Source organism: Schistocerca nitens, chromosome 5, assembly GCF_023898315.1.
Source record: "Schistocerca nitens isolate TAMUIC-IGC-003100 chromosome 5, iqSchNite1.1, whole genome shotgun sequence".
In the NCBI taxonomy this organism is placed as follows: Eukaryota; Metazoa; Arthropoda; class Insecta; order Orthoptera; family Acrididae; genus Schistocerca; species Schistocerca nitens.
In genome coordinates, this window is record NC_064618.1 from 355,951,892 (window position 1) to 355,976,160 (window position 24,269).

The following is a 24,269-nucleotide window of genomic DNA, read 5'->3' on the forward strand; positions in this document are numbered from 1 at the left end:
TCACATGGTAGATCACCATTCAAATTACTTCATTCCAATTTAGTGGACACTCCATCAGTAATGTGGACTTGGGATTCAGCAATGGACAGGATGTCTTTAGTGTGTTATTGAATACCACACAGACAGAAAATGAACTGTACTGTTCATTTCATCAAAGCAAACAGTGTTGATTGGTAAACTGCAGGGAAGCATCTACTTTGAATGTTCCTGGTTGCTAAAAGTCAGTTGCTTTACAACAGTTCTTTGCTGTAAATTTGACAGTAGCTATTAAATAAACATAAAAAAACCAAGAAAATAAAGCAATTAAAATCAAAACTTACCAAGTAATTTACTTGATCTTCTGGTGCACATGGAATCTGGAATTCATCAATAATGTCATAGAGCTCCTTACAATAATCCATCTGAGTTTCCATCATATCAACCTAAGACAAACAATAGCTTTAAAAGAGTTTTGTAAATATAAATAGCGTTAGTGTAAATAATTACAGAAAATAAGATACTTATAAATAAATTTTAATCATACTGGAGACAATAGAAAAGCATATGCTTACCAGCACTGAAATGGGAACTGGAGCTACATACATTAATAGCTACACAAGAAAATAGAAATAAAAAAAAAAAAAAAATGATTTCATGACGTGAAATAAGAACACAAGAAATAGGAAGAAAAAATACAATACGCGGGAGCTAAATGTTATGAAATGTGATTCAAAACCCATTGTCAGCAGGAATATTATTGATACAAATTTCAGACCAGAACAATCAGACGGCAAAAAGTGACATGCAAAAACTGCGAACCAAACTTGAAAGAAAGCAAAGAGAGCCAATGGAAAAAAAGAAAAGTTGTGAAAGGCAAAATAAAGATTTGATGATGCGGAGGAGCAGGTTGTTTAAAAAAAGGCAGTGAGAAGAGAGAAAAAAATTAAATTAAAACATCAACAGTGCTATTAGACACTCATTAACACGAAGTGAGAGACTGTATGTTGTCAACAGCAAAGGGGCGTATGAAAGATTTCAATCAAGAATGAACAGCAAATTTTGACAAGGAACTAACTTTATTACTGAATGGTAAACAGTAGGAGTCAATAAAGAGAAATAGAACACTCAAACCAAATTGCAACACAAATCTTTAGCGTTTCAACTATGTAGTAACTGCTATATGCAAGGACACATGGCAACAGGGTGAGAATGATGTTCCACTTCAAATAATTCATCAGCAACAACAGAGAGTACCCCAAACAGAGCACAGTGAGTGTTCTCATCAACTAACTACAATTTACAGCACCAGTAACTCATTCTAAGTTGTTCTTGTTTTGGCTAAGGGTGCAGGGCAGCATAACCTTGGCTCCATCACAATATGTAAGAATTCACAGCAAATAATGAATTGATGTATATGCATGGGTGCATACATTCCAGCAACACTCTACAAAACCTGGAGATTTCAATCAAACTTGGCACACATATGACCTAAATGAAAAATATTATTGCTGGGGTAAGAACATGCGTACATCTTTTGGACCGCTAATGTCACGGTCATCCAAACAAATTACCTATATGTGTGTAGCAATGTTCAGCCTGCTGATATATGAAACATACCTCTGGAAAATATCTTCATTCACAATAACACAGAAAGAAAATATCTCACTAAGAGAACACAGTTGAGAGAAGTTTTATATGGGAGTAGACATATTTATTTTGTAAGAGCAATGAATCCATAAATAAACAACCTATTGAGATCAATGAATGTAACAGTATCAAGTAAGAGGATATATGGAATTGTCAATGCTCAAACACAGCCACAGTAAAAACAAACACACAACACAAATGCAGCGGATGGCAAAATTGATCACTACAGAAGTCCCTTCAAGGGAAGCAGAGCATCATCCAAACAGCATGAAGGGAAGAGTACACATCATCCAGACCTTGTTGTAAGATATGGAAGCAGATCTGAGTTTGATGGTGCAGGTGCTTGCTGATGAGGCAGGTTCACTAGTATATCAGCTGGCATTACATCTGGGAACACATAAGGTGGTTTGACACAGTCAATGGAAACAGTAGAGGGTTTGCCATTTACTGTTATATCCATTGTTCTTGCACCACTTCGTATACTTGGTGTGGACCTATGTTAGGCTCTGCAGTGTTGGCTTAACACCATCCGAACATAGCATTACTTGTGTGCATGTTTCCAAGTTGTGATGTATGAACCTGGAGCTGTACCATGTCTCGAAGCTTCATAAAGGTGAATACATGTTATATGCTCTCTCAATCAACTGTTGAAGGCTGGCTGGTCTTGGTCAGAAGGCTGGATGAAATAAATTCTCCAAGGAGCCACAGTGCTTCACTGTAAATTGGTTCTGCTGATGAGGAATCAAAGTCCAAATCATATGTATTTGGGAAACAAAGGATAAAGCAGAACCCGAGGTAAAGCTGTCATGCAATTAGTTTCATGGCACATTAGTGCTGCCTTTACGGAACAGTGCCAATGTTCTAACATTCCATTGCTGACTGAGTGAAAATCTCTAGTTTTGTGTTGAGCACTGCCAAAAAATTTGGTTAAGTTGGGTCAACAGACTGGATTCAAACTGGCAGCCGATGCCTGTTGTGATAACCAGCCGGCAACCAAATCGAGATATCCAACTTGATTTCTGCTAAAATGCTGTCAATTGGCACTGCTTCCGGCCAGCAAGTGAAGTGATCAGTCATTGTTAGAAGGTAACATTGACCATTTGACAGAGGTAGTGGGCCTAAAACATTGATATGCATGTGTGTAAATCATGAAGATGTGTCAGAGAAATCTAACTCTGGTGCATGCACATGGCAGGATACCTTGCTGTGCTGACATTGGATACATGCAGGAGTCCATCTTTTTGTACTACAGGACAAACAAATTGTTTCGAGACCAAGTGAAATTATGATCTGATGACAGGGAAGCACTAGTTATGCAAGCTATCAAAGAAACATCTGCAGAAAGCAGTAGTAGAAATGGATAAGGACCTTCACTAGAGATATCGCAGTATATTCTCAGAATCTCTCAACACGCAAGCTATCATTACAGCAGCAGACATCCAACTTCTTATCACCTACTCACGGTTTCAGCATTCTTCAACCACTTTCCATAGATGCTCAGGGGCTCGCTCCCAGGCACTGTGTCGCAACAGTCTGGCTTTTGTCAGAGTTCATTAAGTCGACGGATTTCTGCATTTGCACCCTTTATCATCACTGGAATCTGTCTCCTCTCTGCTCATACACTTCTATTTCCATGTCACATGCCCTCAGTGCAACCGGGCAGCACAGAACCTCACGGTGGGCAATGGCCCTAATGTCACAATTATGTAGACATTATGACTTCAGTGAATAAATCATAACATTAATAACAGATAAGTGTGACGAAATGTTGTCGAAAACAATATTATGTGCCCATTATATGAAATCACAACCATCTTGACAAGAGAGAAACTAAATACAGGATGGTACCATAAGAAAATGTAAAAAAGTAGAACTTTAATATATGCTTACAGGATGTATCAGTGCATTCACATTGGTAAAGCATGTCTAACAATCATTTTAAAGTAAGATTTAGAGATAGTTTCATTCATTACCTTGAAAATCACTAGCTCTTAGAATGAAATTTTCACTCTGCAGTAGAGTGAGCAGTGCTATGAAACGTCCTAGGAGATTAAAACTGTGTGCCAAATGAAAATTTGAACTTGGGACCTTTGTATTTCATGGACAAGTGCTCTACCATCTGAGCTACCCAAGCATGACTCGCAACCTGTCCTCACAGCTCCAGTTCCGTTCCTAACTTCCGAACTTCATAAAACTCTCCAGCAGACCTTGCAGAACTAGCACTCCAAAAGGAAAGGCAGAATTGGAGCTGTGAGGACAGATCGTGAGTCATGCTTGGGTAGCTCAGATGATGATGATGATTATTAGTGTTTTAGGGCGCACAACAGCGAGGTTATCAGCGCCCGTTCCCAAAAGTTCAATTCAGAGCCGAAGTGTGAGAGAATTGGTATTGTTCAAAGTGCAAGATGGGACACAGCACATCAAAACAGGGAGATAAAACTAAAAATAAAATAGCAGTACAAACAGGGAAAAATAATTAACGGTGGCTGAGTGACCACTTACAAATAATGGGTGACCAAACCACTGGACAGCACATTAAGACGTCAATCCCAATAGTTTGGGAAGAAGGCCAGACATCACACAAAAACGTAAAACTCTAGCAACACTCGCCTCATTATTAGTTAAAAGAGAGGGTAGGTCTGGTGGGAAACGGAAATCGTCCCTCAAACCCGCATATAAAACACACTCAGTTAAAATATGTCGTATCGACAGCTGTGTCCCACATGTCTGACACGTTGGTGGCTCCTCACGACGTAACAGATAACCATGTGTCAAAGGACAATGTCCTATTCGAAGCTGTGTAAGGGCTACTTCCTCAGCGCGTCGGTGGCGGAAGGAGGTGAGCCACGGTCGGACAGAATCCTTCACCGCTCGCAACTTATTATCCGTCACGTCCAGCCACTGAGCCTCCCACCAACGCATGACCTTCCGAGTCACGAAAGACGTAATGGCCTGCAGGGGGACGGAACAGCGAGCAGGAGGTGGGATGGAGCAAGCCTCCTTGGCAGCCGCATCTGCAAGTTCATTGCCAGGAATCCCTATGTGCCCTGGAACCCAACAGAAAATTACATCCTTACCCTGCTGTTGCAAGAGCAGGAGTGCGTCCTGCACCTCTTGCACCATCCGATCTGCTGGGTACATCTGTTCAAGAGCGTGTAGAGCACTTTGGGAATCGGAGCAGATGATGAATTTCGTGCCACGATGTCGGCGCATATGCTCTAATGCTTGCAGAATGGCAAACAGTTCTGCATAGTAAACGGAGAACTGCTCTGGGAGCCCTATCCGATGGACAGTATCGGGAAACACAGCAGAGCAGCCCATAAAATCCCCCTGTTTAGACCCATCCGTGTAAACAGTAATAAAATCGGAATGGCGTTCTAAAATCTCAGTAAGTTTAATTTTAAAAAGGTGGTCCGGGGTACAATACTTCCTGTAAGCAGCCAGATCAAGAAGTAATCTTGGCCTTTGTAGTCGCCAGGGAGATCCCCTACTCCATCCCTGGTGGAGTACCTTAATGCCCTCCAGGTGTACTAACTCGAGACTCTCCTTCGCACGGATGCCAAACGGCTTTGTTGCCTTCGGACAGTGGCGGAAGAGACGTTCCAGTGCCGGCTGGGAAAAAGTGTTGGACGCCAATGAAAGTGGAGTGGACTTGGCCCTGTACGCGTGCCGTACCACGAGGAGAAGACGCCGAATGGACAGCGGAGGCTCTCCCGCCTTGACACACAGACTAGCAACCGGACTCGTGCAATAAGCCCCCGTTGAAAGCCTAATACCCTCATGGTGAATCACGTCCAACATTTTGAGGTAGGAAGGTCTGGCAGAGCCATAAGCTTGACATCCGTATTCCAGTCGAGGTCACACAAAGGCATTATAAAGTTGGAGCAGACGTGCCCTGTCAGCGCCACAGGATCTATGACTGACGCATTTAAGGACGTTTAATGCCTTGAAACAGCGGACCTTTAGATCCTTTAAGTGTGGCAACCATGTGAGCTTCTCATCAAAAATAAGCCCGAGATATTTCACTTTTCCCATAAAGGGGAGAACAGTGCCTCCTAGTTTTAAAACAGGGAGATTAAAAAGAGAACGGGAACGGTTAAAATCTACACAAACGGTCTTCTCCAAAGAGAATTTAAAGCCCGTGGTCTTAGACCATTCCTCCAATCGCACGAGTGTCAGCTGTAATTGTCGTGTAGCAGCTATGAGGGAGGAAGACGCACAGAAAATGGATAAATCGTCCACAAACAAGGAGCACTGCACGGGCCGTCGTACTGTGGACACAATACTATTGATGGCAATTGCGAAAGCTGTCACACTGAGGACGCTTCCTTGAGGGACACCGTTCTCCTGCTTAAAACGGTCAGACAGGACATTCCCAACCTTATACCTAAAACATCTGTCCGACAGAAAGGATCGGATGAGTGTGGGTAAACGCCCACGGAAACCCCACTCATAAAGCTGCCGCAAAATGGTATGCCTCCAGGTAGTATCGTACGCCTTCTCCAGGTCGAAGAAAACCCCGATAAGGTGTTGCTTACGTAGGAAAGCATCTTGTATCGCTGTTTCGAGTAGGAGCAGGTTATCGAGGGTGGAATGATACCTCCTGAACCCACACTGGCAGCGGGTAAGTAAGGATCTGGATTCGAGAACCCACACCAGGCGCCGATTGACCATACGCTCAAATGTCTTTCCGACGCAGCTCGTGAGACTAATGCTACGGTAGCTACTGGGTTCGGTCCGATCCTTCCCTGGTTTTAAAAGGGGAATTAAAATCGATTCTTTCCACGAACTAGGAAAGTCGCCTGTCTTCCAAATTTCATTAAAAAGTTGAAGGAGGACTTCCTTCGACCGCAGATCCAACTGCTGCAGCATGCTATACGATATCAGGTCTGGACCAGGTGTGGTATCCCGAGATACGGACAGAGCAGAGTCCAACTCCCACAAAGAGAAAGGCTGGTTGTATTCCTCAGCATGCACATGGCAGGATACCTTGCTGTGCTGACATTGGATACATGCAGGAGTCCATCTTTTTGTACTACAGGACAAACAAATTGTTTCGAGACCAAGTGAAATTATGATCTGATGACAGGGAAGCACTAGTTATGCAAGCTATCAAAGAAACATCTGCAGAAAGCAGTAGTAGAAATGGATAAGGACCTTCACTAGAGATATCGCAGTATATTCTCAGAATCTCTCAACATGCAAGCTATCATTACAGCAGCAGACATCCAACTTCTTATCACCTACTCACGGTTTCAGCATTCTTCAACCACTTTCCATAGATGCTCAGGGGCTCGCTCCCAGGCACTGTGTCGCAACAGTCTGGCTTTTGTCAGAGTTCATTAAGTCGACGGATTTCTGCATTTGCACCCTTTATCATCACTGGAATCTGTCTCCTCTCTGCTCATACACTTCTATTTCCATGTCACATGCCCTCAGTGCAACCGGGCAGCACAGAACCTCACGGTGGGCAATGGCCATAATGTCACAATTATGTAGACATTATGACTTCAGTGAATAAATCATAACATTAATAACAGATAAGTGTGACGAAATGTTGTCGAAAACAATATTATGTGCCCATTATATGAAATCACAACCATCTTGACAAGAGAGAAACTAAATACAGGATGGTACCATAAGAAAATGTAAAAAAGTAGAACTTTAATATGTGCTTACAGGATGTATCAGTGCATTCACCTTGGTAAAGCACGTCTAACAATCATTTTAAAGTAAGATTTAGAGATAGTTTCATTCATTACCTTGAAAATCACTAGCTCTTAGAATGAAATTTTCACTCTGCAGTAGAGTGAGCAGTGCTATGAAACGTCCTAGGAGATTAAAACTGTGTGCCAAATGAAAATTTGAACTTGGGACCTTTGTATTTCGTGGACAAGTGCTCTACCATCTGAGCTACCCAAGCATGACTCGCAACCTGTCCTCATAGCTCCAGTTCCGTTCCTAACTTCCGAACTTCATAAAACTCTCCAGCAGAGCTTGCAGAACTAGCACTCCAAAAGGAAAGGCAGAATTGGAGCTGTGAGGACAGATCGTGAGTCATGCTTGGGTAGCTCAGATGGTAGAGAACTTGCCCATGAAAGGCAAAGGTCCCAAGTTCAAGTCTCAGGCCAGCACACAGTTTTGTTCAACTAGCTCTCACATTTCAGCAATTAATAGGAGGTATAAAAAATATACTTATTTTTTGAAAAAGAAGCACATTGTGTTAGTGAGTTTAAATAGGTTTGTACCTTATGCTGAGCTGAGTCAAGGAAAGTAAGATATTCAACAAACTGTATTGTTGTCCTTGGTTCCAGTTCCAGAAAAGCTTGGGCTTCTCCAGCTTCAGTAACAAGGTCATCTATCTTTTCTTTGCCAATTCTGAAAAAAAAGCAATAAAAGTGACAGAATATTTTGCAACATTACTGTGAGATATTCTGCTTATATTATACAGCTGTCTACACTCTCTCCCCCACAGTGTACCTCTTTTCCTACTTTCAGCTTCAGGTTATGACTCAATTCAACTGTCAATTTTAAAAATTTGTTCATTTTTTATTATAATCTGATGAACTCTCACTTTTTAACAGCTCCTCTGATGCGAAAACAAAATGAAAACACAATGTCTGAAACATTTTGAATGTGGCATACTAGGTCTTCTAAAATTTTGTGATAGTAATATACTGCTTTTTGTTCTAGCAGTGCAATTCATGTGATTCTTTTTATGTACTCATAATAATTGCACAGAACATTATTCCACATTACAAAAAATTGAAATACGTAGCACATGGTTGTAGTTTTTATAAGATGTAAACAAAAACGATAATAAATCTTGTGGTAGGATGGTCAGAAATAGGCACATGAAAACAGAGCAAACCTGTGATTGAAGTAAGGACCAAATTCACTATATAATGCACTTTCATTTGCCCTTATAATTTTGATTCTGCTTTGGTGACAAAATGTGCTGACAAAATGTGCAGGAAATGTGAATATTTAATTACCCTCATTAGCCACACTGGCTTTAAAAATAGTCCTTTGAGATCCTGAAGAACCTGTGCCCACTGGGCAGATGGTTTTGGCTACATCAGTGGGTATGCTTCATGTAGAATCCAAGTCTGAAATGAGCAGCTGAACAATATGATCACTCAGTTTTGATAATTTGTCACTGAGAAAGGTGGCACAGTGGTTAAAGAGCTGGTTCTGCAAACAGGAAGCATGGGGATAAAATCTCCATTTAGTCACTAAAAATTATGGTTTTTCATAAATTACCTAAATCTCCTAAGGTGAATGCTAAGATGATTTCTTTGAAAAGGGTATGTTCAATCACATTCTGTATTGTTGTAAAATCTGACCAGAAGCCCTGATGACCCTCTCTGCAATAGTACATTAAAATCTACTCTCCCTTCCTTCATTCTCTTTAACAAACTGTCTATTTCTCTGTGGTTGTAATATCATTCTACATATTTATTACTAATGCAGGTATTTGCAAGTTATTATTCAACATTTAGAATTATATATTAGGTAGGTGTATAAGTTCTTAGTGTCTTTGTTTTGCATGTTGGTATTCCAGTAGCTACATCCACAGCAACTGGGATACCAACATGCAGAACAAATTGTCGTTTTTTTTGTTTTTTTTTCTTTTTTTTCCCAGTTCTCTGTTGCTATTTGAATTTACATGTTGTCATTTTGTCATTTGGAGACAGTGGAAGCTACAAAATGGAGTGCCAAGTGGAGAAATTGAAATATTTCTGAGATAGTCTTCTGTTTCAGTTCAATAGAGGGTGGCAGCAGTGAAGGCAGCCAGAAATATTTGCACCTTGTATGGGGATAATGTCACTGGATAGAGCTAGATAATAGTTTTCTCATTTCAAGGAGGACCACTTTGACATTAGTGATTCTTCATGTTCAGGAAGACCTTCGTTGTTTGATGAAGATTATTTAAATGCATTAATCCACATCAGTGTATTCACGAACTGGCAAATGTGACGAACTGTAATCATCCCACCATCATGCAACATTTGAATGCAATGGCAAAAGTTCAAAAATTGGATGTAAGGGTACAGCACACTCAAAACAAAAATCACAAAAATCAGTGGGTGGTTGTATCTGTATCTCTACTGCATATCATCAATTGACTCTTCAACAACACTTATTATTCCTATCCAGTATCATTACTTATGATGACAAATGGTGTGTTTAAGCTACCATATGGAAAAGAAAGAAATAATTGGGCTGAAACAAAGCAGCAACTCTCTATACAAAGACCTGCATGCTCCCACAAAAGATAAAGTTATGCATCTTGTGGAACAACAACAGTGTAGTGTACTACAAATTGCTTCCCCAAGGTGTAACCATTATTGCTGACACTTATTGTCAACAACTGAGATGTCTTGCAGACACAAACAAAGGACAATGACCAGGAAGGCGAGGTGAAGTGATGCTACTCCACAATAATACACACCCTCATTCTGCTGGACTGACAAAAACACTATACAGGAGTTGGGATGGTAAGTTGGTCTGCAGTACCTTGTTTACCTGATCCTGTACCTTCAGATTTTTACCTTTTCCATTCTCTATTGAACAATTTTCAAGGAACTTGCTTTCCAAATGAAAATGGGCTGCAAACATAGCTTGATGAGTTCTTTGCCTCAAAACCATGTGGTTTCTACAATTTTGAAATCGATAAGTTAGCCCTGCTTTGGCAGACTGTTGGAAATAGTGAAGGACAATATATTATTGATGACTAATGTCTCCATCATGTGTATCCATTGTACTTATTAAACATGTAGAAAAAGATACAATCTTATGTGCCAACCTAATATTAGTTTTGTAAATGTATAAACTACACTGTATGACAAAATAAATGAAGAACCCAGGAGACATGATTGGATCGTCAACTGCAAAAAGTGTAAGGTTACAATTAATGTAATCCAAGAGGTCATTAATATCCAACTCAAAAAGCAAGGGTCTCAACACACCTCCCTGGAACACACCCAAAGTTACATCTACATCTGTTGATGAATCTCCATCCAAGATAATTTGCTGCATCCTCCCTACCAAAAAATCCTCAATCCACTTCACAAATTTTGCTTTATACTGCATATGATCTTACTTTTGATAATACCTGCATCTACCTGACTGCCTTGATGCTTGAGACTTGGATTTCTCATGACCCATGCTGGTTGGCATAGAGGAGGTCATCCTGTTTCAGATACCTCTCTATGTTTGAGCTCAGAATATATTCTAAGGTTCTACAACAAATCAGTGTTAGCAATATTAGATGGTCGTTTCATGGATCACTTCCACTATCCTTCTACTCTTCTTGTACATGGATATGACCTGTGCTTTCTTCATACTACTCAGTGCAGTTTTTTGTTCAAGGGGTCTATGGTAGATTACAGTTAAAACAGGGGCTAATTCAGCTGAAAATCCAGTATAGAATCTGATAGGGATTCCATCAGGCCATGGAAAAATTTTAGCAGTTTCTCAATGCCACTTACACCAATACTTATTTCACTCATCTTTTCAGTGGTCCAAGGATTAAATTGGGGATGATCTCCTGGGTTTTCCTTCTTAAATAAAAATTTGGAAATGGAGTTCAGCATTTCTTCTTTTGCTTTGCTACCCTTAATTTAAGTTCCTATTTCATCTGTGTGTGACTGGATGCTAACTTTGGCACTACTGACAACCTTCACATATGACCAGAATTTCTTTCAGTTTTGTGACAGATCATTTGACACTATTCTGCCACAGCAATACTCTAAAGGCTTCATGCATTGCTCCCTTAACACTCAGTCTAACTTCATTCAGCAGAGAACCTGTAGCCCTATGCTTCATTTTGCATCCATTATGCAGTAGTCTCTGTTTCTTTAGAAATTTGTTTACAGTACCTGCATACCATGGAGAGACCTCTCAATAATAAATAAATAAATAAAAAATTCACAAACTGTTCTGCTGGGTACATATCTATCCAGTGCATAGTCAACTATTCTTTTAAATCTGAGCCACAGTTTCTCTACATTATCCTGTTCTGTGTGAAAAGTTTCAATTTCCTCATTGAGATATGTCACTTCGGTTTTTTTTTTTTTTTTTTTTTTTTTTTTTTTTTTTTTTTTTTTTTTTTTTAACTTGGGTAATCAATGTTGCCACATCTGTCTCACAGTCACTGATATCTGTTTCAGTGTGGACATTGTCAAGGGGTTCAGGTCTATTTGTTGTCATTAGACCTAATACATTTCCATCATGACTGGGTTTCTGAACTACCTATTCTAGGTAGTCTTCAGGGAAGGCATTTAGTAATGCTTCACAGGATGCCATGTCCCACCCAGCACTAACAAAACTGTGATTTTCCTAACTGAGTTTTGTATGATTAACATCTCCAGATATGATCATTGTATGAGATGGGAACTTATGTAAAAGTAAACTGAGGTTTCCTCTAAAAGTTTTCAAATAGAGATGAGCCTGGTGATCAACAAAAGGAACCAATGTAATTTTATGTCCGTACCCAATACTGAGTCTTCCCCAAACAGTCTCAGAGACAGCTTCAGTTTCTGCCTTGGTGGATTCGAGTTTCTTGGGCATTGCAACAAATACATCAACCCCATTCCTCATTAGCCTATCCTTTTGATATTTGCTTAATTTTTATCCAATAGCCCGACTACAATAAACTTAAGGTTTTAACCAGCTTTCCGTATCTCGTATTGCACCAGCTTCACTGCTTCTCAGGAGTATTTCAAACTCTGGCACTTTACTGTGAATGTTTCCACAGTTTACTACCAGGATGTTCACACTTTCACCTGTAGGGAGCATTCCTTAGGATCTTACACTAATACGTCCAAGCTTCCCACAGCTGTCATTACCTGGATTGGATGATACTTGTGTGCACCTGACACACAGTCATCTACCTCAGCAGCAGCCTGCATGTGTAGTGCACACATGACCCATTTTGGGTGGGTGGGGGTGGGGGGGGGTGGAGGGGAGGGTCCATGCAGTTCCCAACCCTAAGGTGCAAATTCAGGAAGTTGCAGCCTAGCTTGTGACAGAACCCTCAAAGTCTCAGGTTCAGTCTCACCACTCAACCCAGAGCCAGGGGGTCATGATCCGTTCTGGGGAAAATGCTGTAAATTGTGAGCTTCAATAAGTCTCTGTGTGCAAGGCTGGTCATCTCAAACTCAAATAACAAGAATAATTTGTTTCAACATGCACCAGAATCTGCAGTTGGTTGCACCCTATTTCCTCAGTGGCTCCTGGAATTGCCTGTTTAACAAATTTAATGAGGCCCCCCAGCATACACTCTGAGTGCACCTACTGTCTCTTGCCATTTCTGTATGGGGTACCATTATTCACCCTATGTTTGAAGTGCTAATGCTTAATAGACCCACTACCCTCTTTGTTTGCCTCCTCTTGACACAAGACACAGCAGGTTTCTTAATAGGTGAAGTCAGTCCCATGGGTTCAGTTTCATTTTCAGTGAAACATAGGACCTCAAATTTGTTGGTTAGGTGGATTGGCATAACACCCTAAGTTTTCCCTTGTCCCTATCTTACTTGTAGTGCAAGCCTAGCCCTATCATTGATTTTCTACTCACAATCAAGTGGACTAGTTGTAACAGATTCTATACTTCCTGTAGAGCAGACAGGACGCACAGGATACCTTTGGTACCTATGGTACACGACTCTCGAAAGTTCCCCCAACACAACTATTTGCAGCAGCTGCAATCATTTGAAAGTAGCAGGGCAATTTCCAGCTGCCTACAAACATCAACTAACTCATTCCAAGACCAAGAACAGCATTTTCTGTGCCTGCATTATAGCTGGTGCAATGTTTTACAGGATAGTAATCAAATCACTTTAAATTAAGTCAGTTGATTTTCTTTTAATCTGTTTAGCTAAAAATATTACTAATTCCCTTTTAAAACTAAGGCAGTTAGTACATAGAAAGAGTTCTTAATAAGTTAACAGAAAAACTCATGGTAGACATTACTTACTAGATTTCTTAAAACTTTTTTGGTTACAGTCACTAATAAACATGCAAAATAGCATTAATTTACAATAAATGTAGATAATATACAATTCTTCCAAAAGAAAAAAAACTAGATGTAACACAATTATTTAGATATGATACATGCTACAGTATCTAAACTATAAACACCAACTTACTACAAATAGCTTATGCACACAACAATGACAATTTTCAAAAGTTCTCAAAAATAACTGTTTATTCATGCTGACGTACACTGGGAATTTTGACTCTAACTGCTACTTACAACACTGATGTACTATGAAATAAGTTATCCACGGTATTCGTAACTTATGAAATTTTCAAAAATATAGTTTTTTTAAGTGCCCAAAAATTCTCAAAAATAAACATATTTCTCAAATAATTATGTTACAAAACTAGGGAATGATAGTTTGTGAATGAGAGTACACATACTGTTGTCAAAAATTCCTAAAAGAGTAAAATTTAATTTTAGAAAACATAATGTAACTGAACAGATAAAAATCTACTCACCAAGTGCCAGAAGGAGAAGCCACATATAAAAGGTTATTACATATGCAAGATTTCAGAGCCAGTAGCTCCTTCTTCTAACAGAAGTGTTGAAGGGTAAGGAAGAGGGGTGAAAGAAAAGGATTGGTGAGGTTTAGGAAGAAGGGTAGGGTTTGGAAAAGTCACACAGAACCCTGATTGCAAGGAAACTTACTTGACAGGATGACCCAGGGTTCTGGGTAACTTTTCCGAATTCTACCCTTCTTCCTAAACCTCACCAGTCCCTTTCCTTCACCCCTCCCCTCCTTCCCCTTAAATCCTTTTGCCAGGAAAAGGAGCCACTGGCTCCAAAACTCGCATATGAAACACCTTTTATATGTACAGTCTCCTGCCACCCCTTGGTGAGTTGTTTTTTTATCATCTAATTACATTTTACTTCCAAAATTGATTATTTTCACTGACAATTTAAGTTTGGGCCTTCAATTCATGATAATAGTACGAGTTTATCACAGCACTCACAAATGTTTGAGATTTGACAATGTATCACAATACACATTCTAATGTTTTCCTGATGACCAGGGACAGTGTGGCACAGGGTGCAAGACTGACACGTCTCTCACGGGTGATTTACATATTGTGTGCAGCTGATCTTCTTCTCAGACAAATGGCTGCGTCGATCTTCACAATGCTTCTTCTCCAAAGATTTTGTGCGGATTAGAGAATTGATACTGAACTACTTCTCTACTTTTGAATTGATTTCTAACTCTCAGAATACGTACATTCATATCAACTTCCCTATATTTTGTTCTTCACAATAAAACAACTACACAAGTTTCACATCCACTTTCAAGTCTCGCAAATCAACCCCATCTGCAAAACTGTAGTACTTAACATATCATTACAGTCTCTGGTTTTAATAACCCTTGTCAAAACAGTTCTTGCCCCTAGCAAATCAAACAACAGAGTATAAGAGTTCCTAGATAAAACATACTTTGTTTGTTCCCAACAGTCACTACTATTTAATTGCCAAAGAGTAGACCTTGATTACTCCTTGTAATGGACGTATGGCTTCCAGGGCATGCGTGGCACCACTTGTCAGTGCCAATACACTGCCACAACTTTAGTCTTCACGTAACACACACCCATCTTGGACACACATAAACCGTGACGCAGTAGACACATTTCCACTCTCACATACTCATTCTTAAAATATTGTGTGTTTGAGATGAAATGCACATGTCTCTAGGATTTACCCTGAAATTCTTGACACACTACATACCTGGCCCCTTAGCTCGAACATGCGATATTTTATACATGTTCATTATGTAAATCAAGATCATATTCACGTAACGCTAATTTACATTTCAATCAGTTTATATAGCATTTTTTCTAGCAATCATGTATGCAATACATAGCTCTTCTTTTTCTTTTTGTTTCAATAATAATTATGCGGACAATATTCTTAACCTCCAATCACAGACACGAGGTGTCATAGACACTTAATTATGTCATTCTTTACTCTACTCCTCTGTACTGTTTTTTCTTTAGTACATATTAATTTCATTAACTACCATTTCCCGTAGTCTGGAGGAACTCTGGGCAAATGAAAAGTTTCTTTCTGACACTTATAAATATAAAACCTGACAATGCTAGTGGAATAGAGAACTCAAACTTACCAGAATAATCTTTACAAAATGTGTGACTTTTGTTGTGATACTGCCCTTTTCCTTTTAGGCACAGTACCTCTACCTTACACACGGGTTGAAACTATGAAGGCTCTTCCTCCTTCCGTTTTGGTAGGAACTGACCTTTAAACTTCCTAATCTACTATGGTACAGATGAATTGTCTTGTTGGTGCCCCTGCCCACACAGTATAGGTCAGCCTTTCTTGGGTCTGCCTACCTGCCCTTTTCCATCCAATATATGTGTACTGTCACTAAATATTACCTGGCAAAATTCAATTTTACTTTACACTTCACCCCTACTTTGGGTACCTTATTTGATACCCTAGAGTCCTCCACTACTTTTCAACTTTTATACTTTCAGCAGACCTCATATTTATATATAATTCATTATATCATACCTTTCTTTATTCGATACTTGCCCCACTATCCTACAAATCATCAGAACAAATATTCGATTGATATTCTTGAATAATTATCACCATTAGTTCCTCCCTGGCTTATGCTCATTAGTTCTTTCTTAGTTTCTACTATACTTCATTTTTCACACTTCCTTGTGCGATATGGACCATCTCTGTTCTTATACCTATGTATAAATATGTAAGAAGTGATGAAGGAAAAAAAAAGGGAACTGGAGAACTGTCATATATCGACCATACATTATGTGCATCTACCCAGATGTACACGTGTCTTTATCACGTTCTAACGTTTTCCTGTCAACCGGAGACTGAGTGGTACTGCGGTGCAAGACTCACACATCTCTCGCAGGTGATTTACATGTTGTGTGCAGCTGACCTTCTTCTCAGGACAGACGGCTGCGTCGATCTTCACAATACTTCTTCTCCAAAGATTTTGTGCTGGTAACGAAAATGATACTAAACTACTTCTCTACTTTTGAAATGATTTCTTACTCTCGGAATACTTCCATATCAAGTTTATGTCTGCATATTAAATATGTCTGCTTGTGTCTGTATATGTGTGGATGGATATGTGTGTGTGTGCGAGTGTATACCTGTCCTTTTTTCGCCCTAAGGTAAGTCTTTCCGCTCCCGGGATTGGAATGACTCCTTACCCTCTCCCTTAAAACCCACATCCTTTCGTCTTTCCCTCTCCTTCCCTCTTTCCTGATGAGGCAACAGTTTGTTGCGAAAGCTTGAATTTTGTGTGTATGTTTGTGTTCGTTTGTGTGTCTGTCAACCTGCCAGCACTTTCATTTGGTAAGTCACATCATCTTTGTTTTTACTATATTTTCTTCTTCACAATAAAACAACTACACAAGTTTCACATCCACTTTCAAGTCTCGCAAATCAACCCCGTCTGGAAAACCTTAGTACTTAACATATCATTACAGTCTCTGGTTTTAATAACCCTTGTCAAAACAGTTCTTGGCCTTAGCAAATCAAACAACAGAGTATAAGAGTCTCTAGATAAAACATACTTTGTTTGTTCCCAACAGTCACTACTATTTCATTGCCAAAGAGCAGACCTTGATTACTCCTTGTAATGGACGTACGGCTTCCAAGGCGTGTGTGGCACCACTTGTCAGTACCAATAGACTGCCACAACTTTAGTCTTCTTGTAACACATGCCCATCTCGGACACACATAAACCATGATGCAGTAGACACATTTCCACTCTCACACACTCATTCTTAAAATATCATGTGTTCGAGATGGTGAAATATGAATGTCTCTAGAATTTATCCCAAAATTCTCAAGGCACTACAACATGAGTACTGATGCAATCAATGAAAGATGATGCAGAAGTGACACAAATACTAAAATATTAGAAACTAGAATTTTGAATCAGCACACAGACCTGGCACATACAGTCTCACACAAAGGAAAATTCAGAATTTTGATTTTATGTGTAAATAAAATTTCAAATGCATGGATATTTTACTTAGCTGAAGGTGTGTCAACTTCTGTGCTAGCACCACAAAGATGAACAAGGTATCAGATGAACAAGGTATCATCAGTTTATCTCAGTCAGAATTGTGAAAATTTCAGAGCAGCAACAAAGCACATCTTCTGCTTGGAGCAGCTAACAATGCAGCAATGCAACTCCATACACATACACACCATCAGAAGGTCTTTACTATTGCAGCTGCAGTTCTCTGTGATATATAGAATGGCTACCAGAATCGAATAATGCTGTTCAGATTTAGATCTGGTATGGCACATAAGAGCGTGAATAGCACCAGATGTTGACAGAATGTAGTGAAGGACGCTGGGTGCCACATACTCATGTGACACATCGCTGAGTTTGAAATGGACCTCACTGTGGGTCTTCGTTTGGCCCACTGGCGAAATCACCCAATATTTAGATTTGTAGGGCATCTGGATGTGACAGTGCAGCGATATTGGACTACATTGGAATGTGAGGGCAGGTATACTTGTCAGGGTTCCAGTTGATCATGTTTCCACAAAGGATGATAACCTTAACTCCATCCTAGTGCCAGTATCCAGGATGTGAAGCAATAATTACGAGGGTTGTGGGTCAACTTGCTTCAGGGAAGGATATGATGTCTTTATAACCCCCTTCTTAACTGAATCATTACATGTATTCAGGCTAGAGAAGGTGCACTGTCATACTGGTGAGTGGGCTCATACTACCAAGTTGTTTGTAAATTTCACAATTTTGTTATCACTGAAATAATATCATGTATCCTCTCAAACCTTGAAGTCTCATTTTTTTCATCTTCCCCTTCTTGGTGCATCAGTTTTTTGCCGGCATTCCAGCAAAAGTTAGTAAACTTTGTAATGTAACCTCTCCTAAGGAATGACGGGTGGCAGTTCTAATTATTCCATGGTCTAAACTGTTTCATTTATTTGTGATATATGCAATGGTGTAACGTAAAATTCTGATTTGAGTATATATCATGACAATCTTTGGCTGCTTGCAACATTCAGATGTCACATATTCATACTTTCTTTCATTTTATGAAAAAGGAGATCAAGCCTTGACAAATCAGATATACGAGGTGCATTCAAGTTCTAAGGTCTCCGATTTTTTTTCTCCGGACTGGAAAGAGATAGAAACATGCGCATTGTTATAAAATGAGGCCGCGTTCATTGTCAATACGTCCCAGAGATGGTAGCACCGTACGGCAGATGGAATTTTACCGCCAGCGGCGAGTTTGAGAACTGTTTTAAATACTTAAAATGGCGACGTTTTCCTTACTTGAACAGCGTGCAATCATTCATTTTCTCAATTTGCGTGGTGTGAAACCAATTGATATTCATCGACAGGTGAAGGAGACATGTGGTGATGGAGTTATGGATGTGTCGAAAGAGCGTTCGTGGGTGCAACAGTTTAATGAAGGCAGAACATCGTGTGACAACAAACCGAAACAACCTCGGGCTCGCACAAGCCGGTCTGACGACATGATCGAGAAAGTGGAGAGAACTGTTTTGGGGGATCGCCGAATGACTGTTGGACAGATCGCCTCCAGAGTTGGCATTTCTGTGGGTTCTGTGCACACAATCCTGCATGACGACCTGAAAATGCGAAAAGTGTCATCCAGGTGGGTGCCACGAATGCTGACGGACAACCACATGGCTGCCCGTGTGGCATGTTGCCAAGCAATGTTGACGTGCAACAACAGCGTGAATGGGACTTCCTTTTTGTTGGTTGTGACAATGGATGAGACGTGGATGCCATTTTTCAATCCAGAAACAAAGCGCCAGTCAGATCAATGGAAGCACACAGATTCACCGCTACCAAAAAAATTTCGGGTAACCACCAGTGCTGAAAAAATGATGGTGTCCATGTTCTGGGACAGCGAGGGCGTAATCCTTACCCATTGCATTCCAAAGGGCACTACGGTAACAGGTGCATCCTACAAAAATGTTTTGAAGAACAAATTCCTTCCTGCACGGCAACAAAAACGTCCAGGAAGGGCTGCGCGTGTGCTGTTTCACCAAGACAACGCACCCGCACATCGAGCTAACGTTACGCAACAGTTTCTTCGTGATAACAACTTTGAAGTGATTCCTCATGCTCCCTACTCACCTGAGCTGGCTCCTAGTGACTTTTGGCTTTTTCCAACAATGAAAGACACTCTCCGTAGTCGCACATTCACCAGCCGTGCTGCTATTGCCTCAGCAATTTTCCAGTTGTCAAAACAGACTCCTAAAGAAGCCTTCGCCCCTGCCATGGAATCATAGCATCAGCATTGTGAAAAATGTGTACATCTGCAGGGCAATTACGTCGACAAGTAACGCCAGTTTCATCGATTTCGGGTGAGTAGTTAATTAGAAAAAAAATCAGAGGCCTTAGAACTTGAATGCACATCCTACTAGTTAATTGCTCTTTGACCCACTGCTTTTAAGAAAGATTTAATCTCATCTTTATATAATCATACATAGGCAAAGTTAGTGGCATGCTTCATAACGTCTATATGTGACATTACATCTGCCTTTGCAAAAATTGGGGCTAGTCAAATTCTGGAAAAATAATCATATTTTTAAATATGTATCCACAATCACAACTATTGCAAGTATAGAAAGATTACTGAAGTACTCCTGAATTTGTCATTTATACAAGTAGTTATCAATTCTTCCTGGTGTGAAAGAAGAAGCTTCCACCACAGTAGTTTGTGGCAGACAGATTTAAAAACATCTATTTTGAGTGAAGCACCAATATTTAGATAAAGAACCACAAGAGTTTCCCTTCTTTTATTTGAATTCTCTATGGAAAAGAATGACAGAGATCCAAGAATTTGCATTACATGGCCTTAACTTTGTTTAGATTCACAAACATATGATAAACCACTAAATGTATAATGAAGTAGCCCAAACTTCATCAGTCATACGGCGAATTTTAGTTTTCTCTTTACAGTCCAGTTTTTCCTCTTTCTGTTCTTTCCTGAACCTTAATTACATTTCCATATAATTTAGAGATTGACAAGTCATATATAAAGTGTAACCACAGTAGAAAGATCAACTTCTCATGACTTTAAGCTTACAGTCATGTATTAAAGTGATGTACATAAGTTTCTTGCAAGAAAAAATAAATAATGTTTCCTGAGAGTGTTGCATCTGAAATACATCTCAAATCACTTAGTACAGGAATTACTCTTACATAGAAATACTAAAACATAACAAGTAATCACACAACAAGCACTGAAGGATACTTGGCTAGTAGGCAATTTCATATAAAGTAATGTCAGTATAATTCTTTATTCATGGTGCAAGTCACTGTGTTTTTCCATTGCTATGGAATCAACTTCAAAACTTGTCCTTTTACTTATACAGGATGCTGAAAGTGGAAGAAAGTTATAGGAAGAGTATGAACTGCCAATAATTGACACAAACCCTTTCCTTCGAAACAATTATCCTTGAATATTGTACACATCCTTCACACTTAAATCACTGAAATGATATAATTTACTATTATGATGAGTTATTTTGATTTTTAAAGTTCCAATGTAAAATTAAGTAAATACGTCAAGATCAGTATGCTTTGGAAATCTTAAGGATCAATGTGTACAGAACCTTGCACTAGATCTATGAAATCATCTGCTGTATCAATACTCAGGCATCAAAATACAAAACCAAATTTTTAAGATTCAGTACCTTGTTGACTTAATTTTTCAGCTCTAAGCTTGGAGGTAAATGACCATTACAAGGATTATATGAACAATCTTCAGGGTGATGAATGATCCACTTTTTTAAGTACTAACCAACTACTTTCACACTTCACACATTAGTTAGCTCAAATCACATGAATTAAGTTCCAGAAGATACACTGCTGGAAGATATAATGCCTTGTTTAATTTGGACATTTCAATAAGAATACAGACAAGTCCATTTGTTAGTTGTGCTTTGCTTCTTGTAGCTGAGATAAAGATCTTGCAGTGGAAAAAACTAATCATGTTCTAGAGTGTGTCTTTCACCATCATCTATTGACAGATTTGTGTACTTCCATGCAATGGGAGCTTTTGTTCAGTGGGCCATGTCCATCAAGTGTTGAACATGGTGGACTATGGTTTAGAGTTTCACATTCACAGGGAATCTGGAGATGGCAAAAGTAAGTAAAAACAGCATATTACATATTTGCATATTCCAATTTTTTAGGTTATAATTTACGTGTAGTCAGATATGAGGGTAATTGGAACATATCACTACATAATGAAATAACAATGTTGTATTGTACATTCTGCCAGAGAGCCACAATGATACTGAACCACATGAAACTGTGTTCACACAATGCCAAGAATAAATAACTCTCACCTAGTTCCTTACATGTCACAGAAACTGATGTTTTGTAAATAATTACAGCATTTCCATTGAAGATCAATGTGTAACTCATCTTTTAACATAAATGATACAATAGTAATAAACAAACACAAACTGACAGAGGAGAAAACACTAAAGAAATTCATGTAAATGGATCAACAGAGTATGAAAGTCATTCAAGAAATCAATAAAGGTGTATACAACTACAAGTGGCCAAAATGATGGAGAAAAATGTCTTCCAGAGCTGTCCAGTTGTAAGTACAAGAACAACTGTACTACTAAGGTGAATGTTGAAGTCATAAATTCACACTTAAAGGCAGCTCACAGAGAGTTTTTGACCTTCATAAATGTTGATGTACAAAATAGTTTCAATGTATATTCTGTTCAGAGAGAGAGAGAGAAAAAGTGCCACACAATAGCAGATCAAATGGAAGAACTACTAAAACCTTTCAAAAGGAAACAAAAGAAACTATGCATACTCTCACAATGCATTCAAAAGAAGATTATTTTGTGGTAAGTGAGTCTTGCATTTTTAAAAGTGGTAAAAAGAAGTTGTCGATTACACAGGGTTCCCAGAACTGTGGTTCATAGATCAGAAAAACTGGATGTAAGGGGGCAATCACAGTTTGCAAAAGTTGATAAATCTACATCTAAAGAAGATATTTTCATACACATGAATGATTATTTTAGAAGCCAATATATGACCAAAAATGTCATTCCTCCAAATTAAACACACAAATTATGTATGATCTGTATGCATGTATCTGCAGGGAAAAAATTGGAAGACTTATGACACTTGGCAAAAGTGTTATAAATTTGAAATTTATAACCAGATTACAAATAATGTACAGGGAGAAACATTGAAAAATACTCATTAGCTGTATCTGTAGAAGGGGTAGACTGCAAGAAAGTACCTCAGAAATGGGAAGAATAAAGCTTCTCTGGAAACATTTCTTTTCAGTTGAATTTGGAGAAATGTTGAAATGTCAGCAAATTATGCCTAGTTCTGTAGACAATAATTAAATGTGCATAACATTGGAAGAAGGATGTAAGGAAAGGAAGGAAGGAAGAAACATTGGAGTTTAATGGCCCATCAACAATGACGTCATTATAAATGGATAACAATCTCAGATTACAAAAGGATAAGGAAAGCAAGTGGCGCATGCCCTTTCCAAAGATGCCATCTCATCATGCACCCAGAGGAATTTAGGGAAATCATGGTAAACCTAAATCTGGATGACCATGTAAGAATTTGAACTGTCATCCTAGCGAATACGACTCCAATTTGCTGGCCACTGCACCACTTTGCTCTGTCATAATCTTGGAATTCATGACTTTGGGAGTGAGGTGGTTACAGTGTTTATGTGACATGAAGTGCTTGCCTCATGAAAAAGTGACAAAATTGGACCATGGATGTTTCAGTATGATAGTGAGACACTGAATAATGGTCTGAAGAATATTGTAACATATTCTGCAATTGTGCTGTACAAAATAGGAATTTCAAAATGGCTATAATTCAAGGCGTTCTTGTTAGCAAAAGAGTAAGGCGTTTTGAGCAAGGATGTATGAGAACAGGTCATATGATGCAGATTTTGTACATTATATTCCCACGTGGCTGATAGTGTCACTTGCTGAGTGGGCTACAGAGTTTCCCATCACAGAAATAAGGCTACTGCTCAACAACAAGTAAAATAACTGCAAATTCTGAGACTTCATACAGAATCAAATGGTAATGAAAGTCAATTACTCTAACAGTGAGATTGAAGAATGTAAAAAGTTTGAACTTCAAGAAACATCTTCCTTAACCATTGTTTATAATGCCTTCTATGTGAATATAACATAAGAGAATAGAGTTAATGAAGAAAATGAAGTAGGGGAGAAAGCAGTAACGAAATGAAAGGATATGCATTGGTTTTGTAAATGTTTGTGTATGCTGTCTGTTTAATGTATCTGCACCAAAACTTCTTGCAATGAAAATGTAAACAATGGGCATGGTTTAGATTTTCCCAAATTCCCATTTGCTCTATAATAATAATCATGATTTCTTTCTACCAAAGCAACCACTGGAATGCAAACTCTGACATGAGTGTATTTTTTAATGTTAATGATACTCTAATAAAGTAATAGCATTATGTTTTCAATTCTTATGCAGCTTGTATTATTTGCAACAAACAAAGAGAAGTTTATTTATCTTAAATGTAAGAAAATTAACATGATCCCATTTCTTTAAATCATGTGT

General features: G+C 39.0%; 1 protein-coding gene across 1 annotated transcript in view; it reads right to left on the reverse strand.

Moving 5' to 3' along the window:
- Positions 1 to 24,269, reverse strand: part of LOC126260454 (dynein axonemal heavy chain 6) — a 1,163,459-nt gene that overhangs the window by 894,022 nt on the left and 245,168 nt on the right. Inside the window, exons 40-49 of the mRNA XM_049957783.1 lie at positions 23,987 to 24,140; positions 22,025 to 22,103; positions 20,313 to 20,480; positions 10,436 to 10,517; positions 8,973 to 9,057; positions 8,622 to 8,699; positions 8,401 to 8,497; positions 8,201 to 8,315; positions 7,875 to 8,004; positions 321 to 422 (exon numbers count right to left, since the gene is read on the reverse strand). Of these exons, the coding sequence (XP_049813740.1) occupies positions 321 to 422; positions 7,875 to 8,004; positions 8,201 to 8,315; positions 8,401 to 8,497; positions 8,622 to 8,699; positions 8,973 to 9,057; positions 10,436 to 10,517; positions 20,313 to 20,480; positions 22,025 to 22,103; positions 23,987 to 24,140 (1,090 nt within the window). The remainder of the gene's footprint in view (positions 1 to 320; positions 423 to 7,874; positions 8,005 to 8,200; positions 8,316 to 8,400; positions 8,498 to 8,621; positions 8,700 to 8,972; positions 9,058 to 10,435; positions 10,518 to 20,312; positions 20,481 to 22,024; positions 22,104 to 23,986; positions 24,141 to 24,269) is intronic.